Source organism: Pungitius pungitius, chromosome 15 (assembly GCF_949316345.1).
Source record: "Pungitius pungitius chromosome 15, fPunPun2.1, whole genome shotgun sequence".
Taxonomy (NCBI): Eukaryota; Metazoa; Chordata; class Actinopteri; order Perciformes; family Gasterosteidae; genus Pungitius; species Pungitius pungitius.
The window spans coordinates 9,241,634-9,255,163 of NC_084914.1; the positions used below are offsets into that span (position 1 = coordinate 9,241,634).

The 13,530-nt window shown below is 41.7% G+C and overlaps 1 protein-coding gene across 5 annotated transcripts in view; it reads left to right on the top strand.

Annotated features, from left to right (window-relative positions):
- pde4ca (phosphodiesterase 4C, cAMP-specific a) overlaps positions 1–13,530 on the top strand; it is a 34,120-nt gene that overhangs the window by 7,170 nt on the left and 13,420 nt on the right. For 2 of the 5 annotated variants that reach the window (XM_037459540.2, XM_062557587.1), the window contains exon 1: positions 6,252–6,405. The exons of 2 other annotated variants lie outside the window; for them this stretch is intronic. In XM_037459540.2, coding sequence (XP_037315437.1) covers positions 6,278–6,405 — 128 coding nt within the window. In that variant the 5' untranslated portion in view covers positions 6,252–6,277. One more of the 5 variants, XM_037459538.2, reaches the window with a different exon arrangement.

Here is a 13,530-nt window from a genome sequence, read left to right on the forward strand (position 1 = left end):
CCACACACACACACACGCACACACACACAACTCCTAGTTACATTCTGAACAATGCTTTTCATGGCTTCACAGTGTCACTGCATTTAGCTGGAAAACGTCTCGCATCAGTATAATGAGAAGATAGTTGCTGCTGCTTCCACTCAGCTTGTAAAAGTTTGAGAACGTGCAATCTCTCTCTAAGTATGAATGACGCGGAATGAGGTGAGGGCAAGTGTGACGGATGCAACGGCCGACCAAGTGTGGAAAAAAGATAACTTGGACAAAGAGGGTGAAGGCACAGGCAGGAGGGCGGATAAGAAGTGACAGAGGGGATGTGGGTCGAGATACTGCTGCTCTCGGCACAGCGATAATGACGGGAAGGAGGCGGTCCGACGCACGGACAGAGGCCTCGGAGGGCCAACAAGAGAGTGGAAACATACTTCTGAGAGGCCGGTAAGAAAATAGTGACGGAAAGAAAGATGAGGAAAACCAAAAAGAAGTGTGAAGCAAGGCCATGTAACCAAAGGGTATAGTGTCAATGTCAGAGGTCCCAATATAGCTGCCAGCCCCCCTCCTCAAACACACACCCGGATTAGTCAATAGAGCCTGTGTGGCTGCAGCGGGCTGGCTGCTGTGTGCGTCAATGCTGTACTCCGTGTTTTCAGCATGACTGATTTCCCGAATCGCCCCCAGAGCCTCATCGATCGCTGAGGCTGGCAGCAACAGCAGCAGCTGGGTGCAACACCCCCGATGCTCATACTCTCCTGTAGCTCCCTGAGAGGGAGGGAAAAAAAAGTTAAAACATTCATATTGATTCATTAAATTATTAGACATTTGCTTAGAAAATGTTCAATACTCCACAGAAAAAGGTGTTGTACGCTTAGAGGAATAACAAACAAAATGTGTTTCTTTGTTGTTGTATTATCCAAAATGCACATAAGAAGGAAAAACTCATTATATTCAGACGTTTACGCTGAGTGTTGATTTTTACATGCAGCATTCTCCGGATCACCGTTCATTGCAACCACTAGAGGGGGAAACCGACTAAGTTATGCTCAGAGACACGACCTCAAACCCTCAAGCAATCGTTTGATATACATAATAATATCAATCAATGGATTACAATTTTTTAATTTTCTTAAATTCTTATTCTCATTTCACATTTTTCTTTTTAAGACTTATTGTCTTTAACATTTCCCCAAATAGCGCCATTATTTTTCATCGTACCAATAGAGATTACTGTGTGTGACACATATTGCACATGTCCTCATTCTGCTTTGAGGGTGTGAGTGTGTTGTCTCTTGATCTGTGCTATGTAAATACAATTGATTTGACTTGACAGCTAGCTGCTTAACTGGTTTTTAACATTTAACCTTAGTTGTTTGTACATAATCAACATATGTCCGTCATAACAACCAATCTTCAGATAAAAATGACTTTCAATCAAAGACATAACCCATTGATTTTATGAAAAGCATAAAAACTCTTTGAATTTGAATTTAAATTACTTCAGCTAGTCTTAATTAAACTATTACCTGTTATTACACAGACGTTAGTCTACTCATGCAAACACACTGAGTCATCATGAGTAAACATTGCATTTGCATGGCGGGTAAGTTGTGAAGTAGCTTTTGACCTAAAAACCCTGTTGAAGCAGTGGCCATCTGCCATTTGGGTGCATCTGAACATCCATTTAATGTGTCCGTCAATGCCAACGCACCCGCGTCCTTTACCCATGTTCCCATGTGCGTGTGTCCTGGCCCTCTTTGTCTTCGTGTGCTTGTTTACATGTGTGCACGCAGGTCCGTCATCTACCCAATCCCCAAATCAGTCGAGCTCCAGACCCCTCCGTCATGCTAGCAGATGGCAGCATAATGAATCATGAGGCGACACACTGATAGCCTTTACTACGGTACATGCTGTAACGCGACATTTGACATCAGGAGACGTGGTTAAATATAGTCTGCGTGCTGAAACCTGGCGCTGCAGCTTTGTTACGTACGCAGTGTGTTAGATGCCATTTGTACCGCCAAGGAAGTTGTTGTCTCAGTGGTAATCGATTTTATTTTAAAAATACCATACAATACAGTTTGGATGCTGTTGAAGGGCTGTGACACGCTGTAAGGCTGTACTTTCTAAGGTAGTAACTGTACATTGCTGCATCATAATGCCTGCGAGTGTGTTTTTTATCTTACCAATGGTAGACTTTTATTTTCCTGGGGATCCTTTTACCGATGTAAAAAATGTCTATTTGAGATGAGCAGCCTCGCTCACACAAATATGCCCGTGTGTGTCTACAGCTGCTGTTTTAACCCCATGACCTCTGCTGTGTCAAACACTGGGCGCCTCTACAAGGCCAAGAATGGTCAAAACAGACGTAATTATTGTTGTTTTAAATTACAATGGAGATTTTTTCCAGAGATAGTACATGTTTATTAAAGTAAAACTGTATCTATGAAATGGCACAATTTTAGAATATTTCCCTTGCCTTTCCTTAATGATGCAGCGACATGAAATATATTTGTTTTAGGTTGATTTGCTTTTCCTGGCACTACCGAGTTATTGTTCATATAAATGATGTAGCCACACAATCGTTTTGGACTGAAAGAAGCAGGTGTGAACTTTGCAACACTCCTGTAAAGATGGCAGCTGTTTTTAATTTGTTACGGGGAGACATCAGCAGCGTTGAGAAATGAGTATTTATATTTTTCATTACTTTTTGGTGTGTGAGGGGAAATTGTGAAACTCTCCTCCAACCCGTACCACTCTTTATACTCAGTTATTCAGAATAGTTTATTCAATCAGACCTGATTATATTAATTCATTGCTATTTACTATCATATAGCTTTCCTTAAAATTTCAAAAAATGTATTTTTAAAAGAATATTTGAAATATATTATTTGTTTCCTTAATTTTTAAATGTTAGCAGTCTAGAACACATCCCACCGTATGTAATTTGCTCTTTAATGTTACGGCTGACATATCTTTAAAATGACAAAAATCCTAATTTCTCTAAACTAACAATATTATGAGAGAATATGTATAGAGCTTGAATATTGCATCGTTGATAACCTACAAGGTCTGTCGGAAAAAGAAGCTATATAACTTGCAGGTTATTGCGTTGATTTACAAAGGGAAAGAATATTCAGTGTTCATAAACATTGAGATAAAATCCACAAACACTCTGACACACTCGCTGACTTCAGAACAGCTCGTTATCCAGGAATGCTCACCATGCCTTCATGAAGCCAGAGCATGATGTCATGAGGCCCCGTTGCAATAATGGACTATTAAACCCAAAACTGAGAGGTCAGCCAGAATCGCAATTTTTCTCTTTTTTTTTTCAGAGACAACATCGCCACGTTGTCTCCGTGTTTTAGAACACGGCTGTTTAAAGGCGAGATGTGAAGACACTGAGCAGAACCAAACATGTATTGTCTCCTTCTTTGTCCATCCCCTCTCTTTCACTGTGGTGACGCAGATACGTGGAACACTGTCAAATCCTCTGGTGATCTGCCAACCGGTGTGTGTGTGCCTGTGTGTGTGTGTGTGTGTGTGTGTATAAGTAAGGGTGTTTGCATGTCAACTCTATAACAAGGAAAAGACTTGAACCAGGATGTTAGGGCGCTTAATTCTTCTAACTGCACATGAAAACTATTTTCCTGTCATGAAAACTTTTCAAAAGTGCCTACAGATGTGCATTTTTATTTACAACATCCACTCATCCGGTTTGCATCAGGGCAATGTTCATCCCACTTGGGAATAATTTCAACAGTTTTACAAGTCCAAAGTTCTCACTCAAGACAAGCCGTGTGTCAAGTGTGAATATACAGTATAAGGCCATGAAACTCAAAACAAATGAAAGTTTTTTGGTTTTCAGGTTTGACTTTTTCTTTGTCAGACTAGGAAGGGCCTGACCCCAAAAGCTACCATTCAACACACTCGTGACTGAATGTATACTTTTTGCTGATTGAATTCAGGCTCCAGTATTTAATAAGCTGCATATGCAGCAGTATTGTAGGTCAGTTTGAGGTTAGGATTGGCCCTTTTATTTATGTGCACCTTTTCAAATGTCCTTAAATGGACGTCTGCTTTGACACAGAACCTCTGTAATATTTTACATGTCATTTAGCTGACGCTTTTATCCAAAGTGACTTAATAAGCACAATAAGTGCACACGGATACAAACCCAGAAGAAACAACAAAGTGCAATTTGCAGAAAAAAACACTGCAAACACAAGTTGTTTCTGCTTTTTGTTGTAACCAACGTCATTATACAGTTGAAAAATAAAACCATATGGAAAAATAAAACCATATGGAAAAAATGTAATCCATATTTTACTCACACAGTAAATCAGCTGTGCTTTGATGCCTTCAAACACTTTCTGACTCCTAGAAAGAGATCTGGTTGCTGTTGGAGATACATATCGGGCTTCTGGTGTGTTAGCACACATATATTCTTGCTTTTTTTCTTTTCCATTGGTACCTACTGTGACCTATCATTTCTTATTTTATCATGACGTTAAGGTGGAGCCTATGGCTACATTTCCTCCTTAACAGTCTGTGATCCTTGTATATTGGACACAAAATTAAAGAAACATTCCAACAATTCCAACATAAACCTATTTAGCTCCTTATCTTATATACTTCTACAATGTAGGACCAAGTTTCTTAAAAGAAATGTCTTAAAATTGAGCGTATCCTTCATAATACATCAATGACACTTCTCCAGGACAGGTCTGTCTAGTTATAGTTGCTGAGCTCTAGTTGGATAATAACTGGTTGGGAGAAACTTGTTGCTATTGGCCAATAGATTGGTAATTGGTAATCAGTAGACAATGTAATATCACATAAGCAAAACATCTGCTTTAAAACCGTTTCTGCTGTTACTACATTTTCTTACGCCGACTGCTTGTCCTCCATTTTCTGATCTGAAAGTCCAGAGTTCATTTACTCCAGCAACACAGCCGGTAGATTCATGGCTCCTTTCTCATTTTTCTGATCCCTCTGCAAAAATCTCCTGTTTAGGTTTTCATAAGAAGGTCAACCAGCTCAAGTTTCATATTGCCTTTTCACATTTCTGGTCTTCCAGAATACAGTGCCCCTTGCCACGGGTGACCTTGCATGCTCGTAAGACTGTGCCTGGAGGACGCCGTGTTTTCCAAAGAGTGTGCAGTCAGGGCTACTTACTGTAATACCCTGTCATACTCATCCTGTCATCAATCTCTTTACCTAACATACAGGAGACATACCTGTGACACACACACACACAGATACACGACCATCTGGATTGTGTTGACAGAGAGAGTGCTGACCTGCGATTGCTTTGGATTCAGCGTGTGTGTTTGTGTGAGAGCGGGCAAAGGAAGGGGTTAAAGCGGCATTAAACGTTTTGGTTGAGGCAGGAATCGTGTTGGCTCGGCTCCCGCCCCTTTTCTCAGCTCTGACCTCACTCTGAAACTTGTTCCCCTCTGTGCGCGCACACACACACACACACACACACACACGTACCAGACACCCGCTCAGTCACATGCCTACACACATGCTCTACTGCTCACACACCTCGTACGGATGTGTGATCTTTCAGTCGGGCGCTCGGGCAAGAGAAGAAAAAACACACGTACACACAGAGAGAGAGAGAGAGAGAGAGAGAGAGACAGCGCTGTTTGTCCCGGGGAAGGGAAAGGTATCTGCTTGTTCTAAGATTAAAGGTGGAGCGCCAGAGGGGCAGAGGAGGAGGCAGACAGAGAAACAGAAGAAGAGAGAGAGAGAGAGAGAGAGGGAGGGGAAGGGGAGACGGGAAAGAGGGCAGCAGCGTGTTGCGCCACATTTAGACCCGGAGCAAAGACAAGATGTACATGGGGGACAGATTGCTGAGGGTGATGTTGTGGCGCTTTCTCCACGAGGCTGCAGGGAGTGTGCAGCTCTAGCAAGAGGAGTTCAGGTGCTCACAAGGGAATATACACTTCTTTGAAATCCCCCAAGGACCCCCCTCCCCCTCCCCCTCCCTCTCCCCCCGCCGTACAGTGGCATGGATTGCATCCCCCCGGCCCTCCTGGCTCGGCACCGGAGCCACTGGTCCTAGAGCTGGTGTCCACGCCTGGCGGAGGTGATGAGAGTTCCTGGGAAGCCCCGGAGAGCCGGACAGCCCGACAGAGCGAGACACACGAGGAAGAGGGCCGGGTTTCACAGGGATGAGAGCATCCACAAGCTGAGGAGAACCAAGAGGGGGAGAGCAGCGGAGCGGCCGAGAAGAGGAGGGTGAGGACGAGTTTAAAAGGGAGTAGGCTAACGAAGGATGAGTGTGCCAACGAACTGTGGGTTGTGTTACTCCGTGGAGCGGGGTGTCACTGTGCGCGGTGGGGACTTACGGGGATCGCCGTGTGCTGTCAACAGGCCAATTGACATCATACAGAAACGCAGGCGGTAATTAAGAGCCATCTCATTTACTCTCAGTCCCTTTGTCTCTCTCTGCTTCTCGGTGTCTCCTTTCATTACATAATCTCTCTCACACACACACACACACACACACACACACAGTGCATGTGTAACATTATACAGATCATATTTAAATTAAGTTAAAAGGTTGGTTTTGAGATCAAAGTCAATATTCTAATTTGAAGAACTACCTGCAATAAATGGCAATTTCATGTTTTAATCAATATTAATTGAAAAATACAATTAAACAGTATACAAGATTTATTATGTAAGTATTTTTGAGAATGTCAATACATTTTTCTGTTAGTATCTGTTGCCTGTATGCAGTCTTTTATCAACTACAGTATTTCTAAGAAAACACAACTTTCTTTTTATCTTATCAGTTATTTTTGGTTCTGCATTTCCTAAAATATTTTCTTACGTCTTATCTCTTCCTGGTATGACTTTTAGTCTCCTACTTCGTTCAGACCAGACACCACTCGAGTTATTTGTTTTTTTTCCCCCATGCGATGGACGCTAGATTTAATATTTACGTAAAGCCGTTTATCACGAGTCAGCACAAATAAACATGGGTGTGAATGTGTTTTGTAAAGGCCTCCATCAGTGTAATGCAGTCATTTAAGCAAATATTTTTACAGGAAAAGTCCTCCATAAATTAAGAAGCTTTGCCCATAATCCTCAGCGTCCGCAGGGAGGCTGTGGAGGAGATAAAGTCATGTTTACATCATGGTCTTCTGTCCTCTTTCTCATGTGGGAGCCTTTTTTTATTATCAGATGCAGCAACATTGTTAGGCTCGGAAGCAAAGGTTTGAAAATGTCGGACTTTTCCTTAAGATCACATTACTCCGACCTGTGAATCTAAAAAGCAGCGCGGAAAAAGTTGTGTCCAGTCAGAGGCCGTTTTAACGTGGCCGAGGAGTGGAGTCACACGGCGGGAGCTTTGTTTGGGTTGAGCCATCGATCCTCCCGGGGACACCGCTGATGGCAGAGCGGACGTTGTAGGAGAGTCTGTTTATTCTCTGAGTGCAGGGGGGAGAGTGGCCCACACGGGTGTAAGCCTTGTTGGTGCCCATTTTGGGAATCTATTAATATCACATATTTAAGAAGCCGACACTTTTAAAGTAAAAGCTATATTTATGAGAATGAAAATGATTAACAACAATGATTGATGTTGACTTTCTAAAGTGCATCTTGCTTTAGTTCCTCTTCATTTTTTTTTTCCCTTTCCCTTTCCTCCGTGTCTAAGGCATCTCCCTGTTTACACAAAGTGGAACAAAATGTTGGTAATAAAGTGCCATCCAGAAGCAAGAGCTTTTTTTCCACACATCCTCCTGCACGTGCGTAACAAAAGATGAACCTTTCTTGAGATGGAGCGTTTGCCTCTGCCTTTGGTGCGTGATTTTAAAGCCCAATTATCCGACCGCAGGGGAACAACAGCCAGATAACAGTAGGGCTTTCTCCATAGATGGATAAGTGGTGAGGGTAGGCATGCTCTGACGTGACAAAATACATGTGGAGTACATCTGTTCTTCATACTACTTGATAAGCGGTTTACTTTGCCCAGTGGCGTTTTCCCTTTCTCTTTTCAACTTCAAACCGTAAAGGTTACGCCTGCTTTCCCTGAAGGAGGACAGATAAGAGGATTCCCCAGCAGCCTATTTGCTTTAAAGTGTTCTGCTGCATTCATTTATCCTTTAGATTCCTTTGAATGTTATGAACCTGAAGATGACTCGAGGCTGTGAAAGTCTAAACAAAAGTGTGTCCAGATGACATTAATCTGTTTCTTTCAACATTGGCTGCAGAGGGTCAGGTATAGGAATGAATTGGCAACCAGCTTTTATAGCCAAGGACTGGATGGAAAAGGATCCCCAAAGATTAGTTCAAAATGAACGACTGCGAGCAAATGCAAGTGTGAGCTTTGTGTGGCGTTTGGGGGGTGAGAGAGAGAGAGAGAGAGAGAGAGTGTGATTTGTGCAGTAATTTATCAGGAGTAAGTCTTACAGAGAGCGGTTTTGGCAGGTTGAATGTGAGTGAGCTGCAGCTCTAGAAGGGCATTTCTTAGAAACACAAGACTTGCCTGTCAGTTCACCCTGAGAGGAAAGGAGTGGGAGAGACATCGTAATCTACTTGATTTATCAACAAAACAATTGTTAATGATGCTGAAGCTTTTCCTTTTCTTCCTGTTACGTTTGCTGGCATAAACTCTTGTGTTGGAGATAGATGCGCACCACCAATATCTTAATTTGCCACGGTCAGTGTGACGGTGATTAATGAATCTGTGCTTTTAGTGACGGCATCACATCATTGTTAAGTCATCTCGGGCTCTCCACCGAGCATAACTCTCACTGGTCCTGGCAAAAGGGAGGATACTGTCATAATAAATGTGTCTGAAAGTGTTTCCAAAGCATTTCTTAAATCATCAGTGACATCAATGGTGGTCTGGCCCACAGTGAGATACAAACACACCATCATTTATCTCACACACAAGCAGAAGGACCAGGTCCGCTGGTGTTGGGTTGCAGGCCTCACGCACACACACACACACACACACACACACACACACACACACACACGTGTCATATCTTTGTGCATGCACTCTTGGAACAAGCTCCCTTAGACAACGCTTTAGGTGTTGGATCATTTGTGACTTATGTTGTTTGCAGTGTGACAGGTGTTAAAGACCAAAACGTTACTGTCCAGGGATGGGTTTTTGGTAGCATAGACAGAACAACTGTGCAATCTTTGTGTCTCTTTGTATTCATGTCCATTTAAAGACTAGTCGGGACTTTCTCCTGTCGTGTGGACTATCTTTCCTTCATGTGATAAACTTGTCATTCGATATACGGACATAACCTCAATTCTATTTGGCTCACCTCAGTACTGCTTGCATTATATGTTAAAACTTTAAAGCTGATCCTAAATTACTTTCAGAAATAAAGAACCATTTTACTACTATCTGAATTCCAACAAACCATAGTAAGTTGATGTATGCTGTTATGACAAAGCCACATATCGGGTGCATACAAGGGTTCAGCATGTTAAATGTATCATCATCATCACACATTCATTTCTCTTTGTTTTCCCGCAAGATGTCTGGGTTTCTTTGTGGTTGCATCTCACCTCAGGAACCTTTACCATTAATACTTCACGCCGAGCATGAAACAATATCTTTATAGACCAGGTTCAAAACTTTTTCTGAACCTTTACTTTCTTTCCTCCCCACTTCCTCTCTGCAAACCCACCACTTATGTTCATTTCCCTCCATTTCTTCTCCTCTCACTTCACTGTTTTCTTTGCTATACAATCCTGGAGGATAACAGTCCAATGCGTGTGTGTGTGTGTGTGTGTGTGTGCACGTCTGTGTGTACAAAGGTAGACGAGGACACACCGATGACTCACTGTAAATCTCTTTAGGCTCCAACTCCTTTAGGTTTATTGACCGGTGCCGGTTCTTCTTACTGAACTCTGTAGTCCTTTCCTCTGCAATAACACAAATGTCTTACTATAGAAGCTTCATTTTTTCTACTTAAGGAATGTGTTAGATGATTTGCTATCCAAGTGTAATTTAATAAATCAGCCACAAAAAACCCCATTGTTGCTCTTTAGCACCACTTACATTGTTGGACTTTTTGAGAGTCCATGACAGAGGTTTATTATTGATCACAATAACATTTAACCTTACAACCAGACTGTAGATTTTCTGGAAAAAGAAAAAAAGTCTACTTCAAGTTTACCAGTTTCTTTCTTGTTTTCTTCCCACCTCCCCCATTATGTTACCGTAGCAAACACCCATCAAGTCATACCGTATCCATCCATCAATGGTCCTCAGCACTTACGTGCAGCCGTCATGAAGGCATTGTGAGGTTTTTCAAAGAATAAAGCTGAAGAGGGAACACCGAGAGTACAAATTACATGTAAAAATAATTTCACACACACTCACACTCCCTTTGTTTTCATCTTTTTTTTGTCTGGCTTTCAGCTGTTCTGGATAGTAAAATAAACTGTTCGGATTTAATCACAGTGGCCAGACTTAAGTACAGTAAGGCAGTGACCACACACACACACACACACACATTAGCAGTCACTTAACTGACTGTAGCAGCTGTTTTGTAAATTAAACAAGTGGCTGTGTGTGTGTGTGTGTGTGTGTGTGTGTGTGTGTGTGTGTGTGTGTGTGTGTGTGTGTGTGTGTGTGTGTGTGTGTGTGTGTGTGTGTGTCTCACACTATGAGAAACAAATACAGCATTTGTTTTCATCAAATAATCTCTACTGGTGTGAAATAAATAAACAGTCAACAATGTTGTGTTTTTCACATTACTGGCTCTATACACACGTGTCCCATCATACAGAATGTCTCCCAACACTGACTTGTTTTAAGGAAAGGTCAGTGAAGTGGTTCTGTGTTCCTGCCTTTCTGATACGTCAGCTAAAACTACATTGACATTGTTTTCATTTTCAAACATTTTTCACTGTACAATACACATATATTGGCTATACACATATATTGGCTATCAGTTTCATAATGTCTTTGAAGAGATTCTGTTTTGTTGGGTGTGAAATGACCCAATGCCTGAAAGGTTATAGTTTGTGTTGTTATTCATATGTAAAGAAACAGGATATTCATTTCATTGAAGTTGGATGAGGCAATCTCATGTTTGTCTACTAACAAAATCTAGTTCACTTAGCTTTGCATGAAACTATCAGCACCTCTGGAGCATATTAACACAATTTGTAGTTTGATCACTGTTTATCGGGAGTTATGTACTAAGCTATTTCTTGGCTAGCAAAAGTTTCCAGGCAAAGAGGCAACAAGCTGAGACACAAACAACTCGTCAGCTATTCAACAACAATTCCAATAGATTACAGCCAGACGGTGACAGACTTCTGGGACTTGAAATAATGCACACACACACCTTCCACCAGGTTACTGCACTGCCCAAATATTGTGATGTCACAACAAAGGAGAGAAAGGGGAAGACTATAAACAAGGTGGTTGTCCCTCTGTGCGAGGGGGCCACTGGGAAAACAACCCGACAGAACTTTACCACTTCACTTTGTTCTGTGTGAGGAGCGTCAGGGCGTGGACTCTCAGCGGCGGGTGTGAACTTTGTGGTCCAGCTAAGCCAATGCTAATCCTTGTTTGCTACAGAACGTCCATTATACATGTCATTTGCAGACACAAACATTCCAGAGCATAAGGCTTACTGGAAGCAAAACCTCTCGCTCGGGTAAAAGAGATTATTTCAAATGATTGAAGGAATTACTTGAAATACTTCCTAGCGTCATCTTGTTGAGACTCTGCGAGGTTCCTCCTTTTAAATGGCTTTTGATTAATCATGTTCCTGGTGTTAAACGTTCTACCTCTGACTGTGACACAGAAAAAGCCTGGGAATGATGAATGAAGGTTCAGATGGCAGCTTGCACTGGTTTACAGGCCTATCTCCTCCCTCTCTCTCCCTCGCTCGGCCCCGTAGCTCCTGTATTTCAATGCTCCCCAGATGGGATTGAGGTTGCTGTGACAGGCAGTGACGCAGACGGGGTGTCGAGTATCAGGGCCACTGACAGTTAACCATCAATCACACGTCTTACCAGCCAGCCACTTAAATAACAAACGCTGTGGCACACCTCTCTCTTTACACCTCTTTTTTAAGGGCTTTATGATACCCAAGAATTTTGGCTCCAGTTTGGTCTTTAGACTACAGGAAGTATGTGTGTGTGTGTGTGTGTGTGTGTGCGCGTGTGTGTCTTTGTGTGTCAGCGCATGCATGACTTTTATTGTAACTCATGCATTGAAAACGTGGTCATATTTTGATACTGTTTCACCATAACTCCGGTGCAAATTATAATTGCAAACTCACAAAACCGGAGTCTGTTTTGCACATGTGAAGTTCGACTCTGCATGCTTTTGACATACTGTGACAAAAGCTGGAGCAAATCTTTTGGCACTCCTTTTTAATTACTGAAAAAGGTAATCAATTATAAAAACTGTTGCTGATGGATTCAATTCAATTGGCGTGACGGTGAACCGACTGAGCAGTACACAGGGTATTTACACAGTGTATTTACACAATGAACAGTGGAATATCCATATATATATATATGGATATTAGCGTTGTCAAACAATTATACAAAATATCTAATCACAATTAATTGCATTTATGTCGTAGTTAGCTCAAAATGAATCACAATTAATGGCAAATTTGTGTCTATTCTAAATGTCCCTTCCTTTATTTTTCCCAAATATTTGTTTTATTTTAATGCTTTAATCAACATGGAAAAGTGGATTGACTTGCTTTATGCAAATGTTTTATTTTACTGAAAAACAACATTGCCAAACAGGGCGGTACAACATTTTTAAAAAGTGCACATTTTAGATAAGCAAGGACTCGGCCGTTGCTTTTAGCCAGCAACTCAAACTTTTTTAAATTTTTTTTAAGAAAACGTTAATCTCGCGAGGTTAAAATGGGATTGCAATAACGTCGCTAATAACGCGTTTAACTGACAGCACTAATATATATATATATATTAATGGACCAGCTCATGCAATGTCACCAAATCCCAGCAGAGGGACCCCGTCGTCAGAGAGACCAATTCGTTCTCCAGAAAACTACACACATCAGGCATTACCCTCCAGAAACGTCATCTGATGTATTATTACCCTTCTCCCACATCAATATTGTTCAAAACAAAATCCCATTCTCTATGTTTTATTTTTATCCCTTGTGGCTGAGGCAGAGAGAGGGAGGGACAGAGGTGGTGAGAGCGACACAGAGACAATGGGGTGGTACATGAAGAACAGCCACGGTGCCTCTCAGTGGGTTTCCTGTCCGGACGACACGTACACTTAGCTTGGAGGCTGACCTTTGACCTTTTGAAAACACAAAATACCTCAGTTGACATATTAAGCGTACATATAATGAGCGTGTGCCCTAAGGGCCATGCACAATGGCAGTTTTTGTCTTTCATTATTTCCCAACGAACCCTGTAATATTATACTATATAAGTTTTTTTCCAGTATAATTATAACATATTAATTTGCAAAACATGTATTTCCTCTTCAGAGAATTACCCATATAAAACCAATGGCTAAATCATGTAGATCGTATGTGTTTG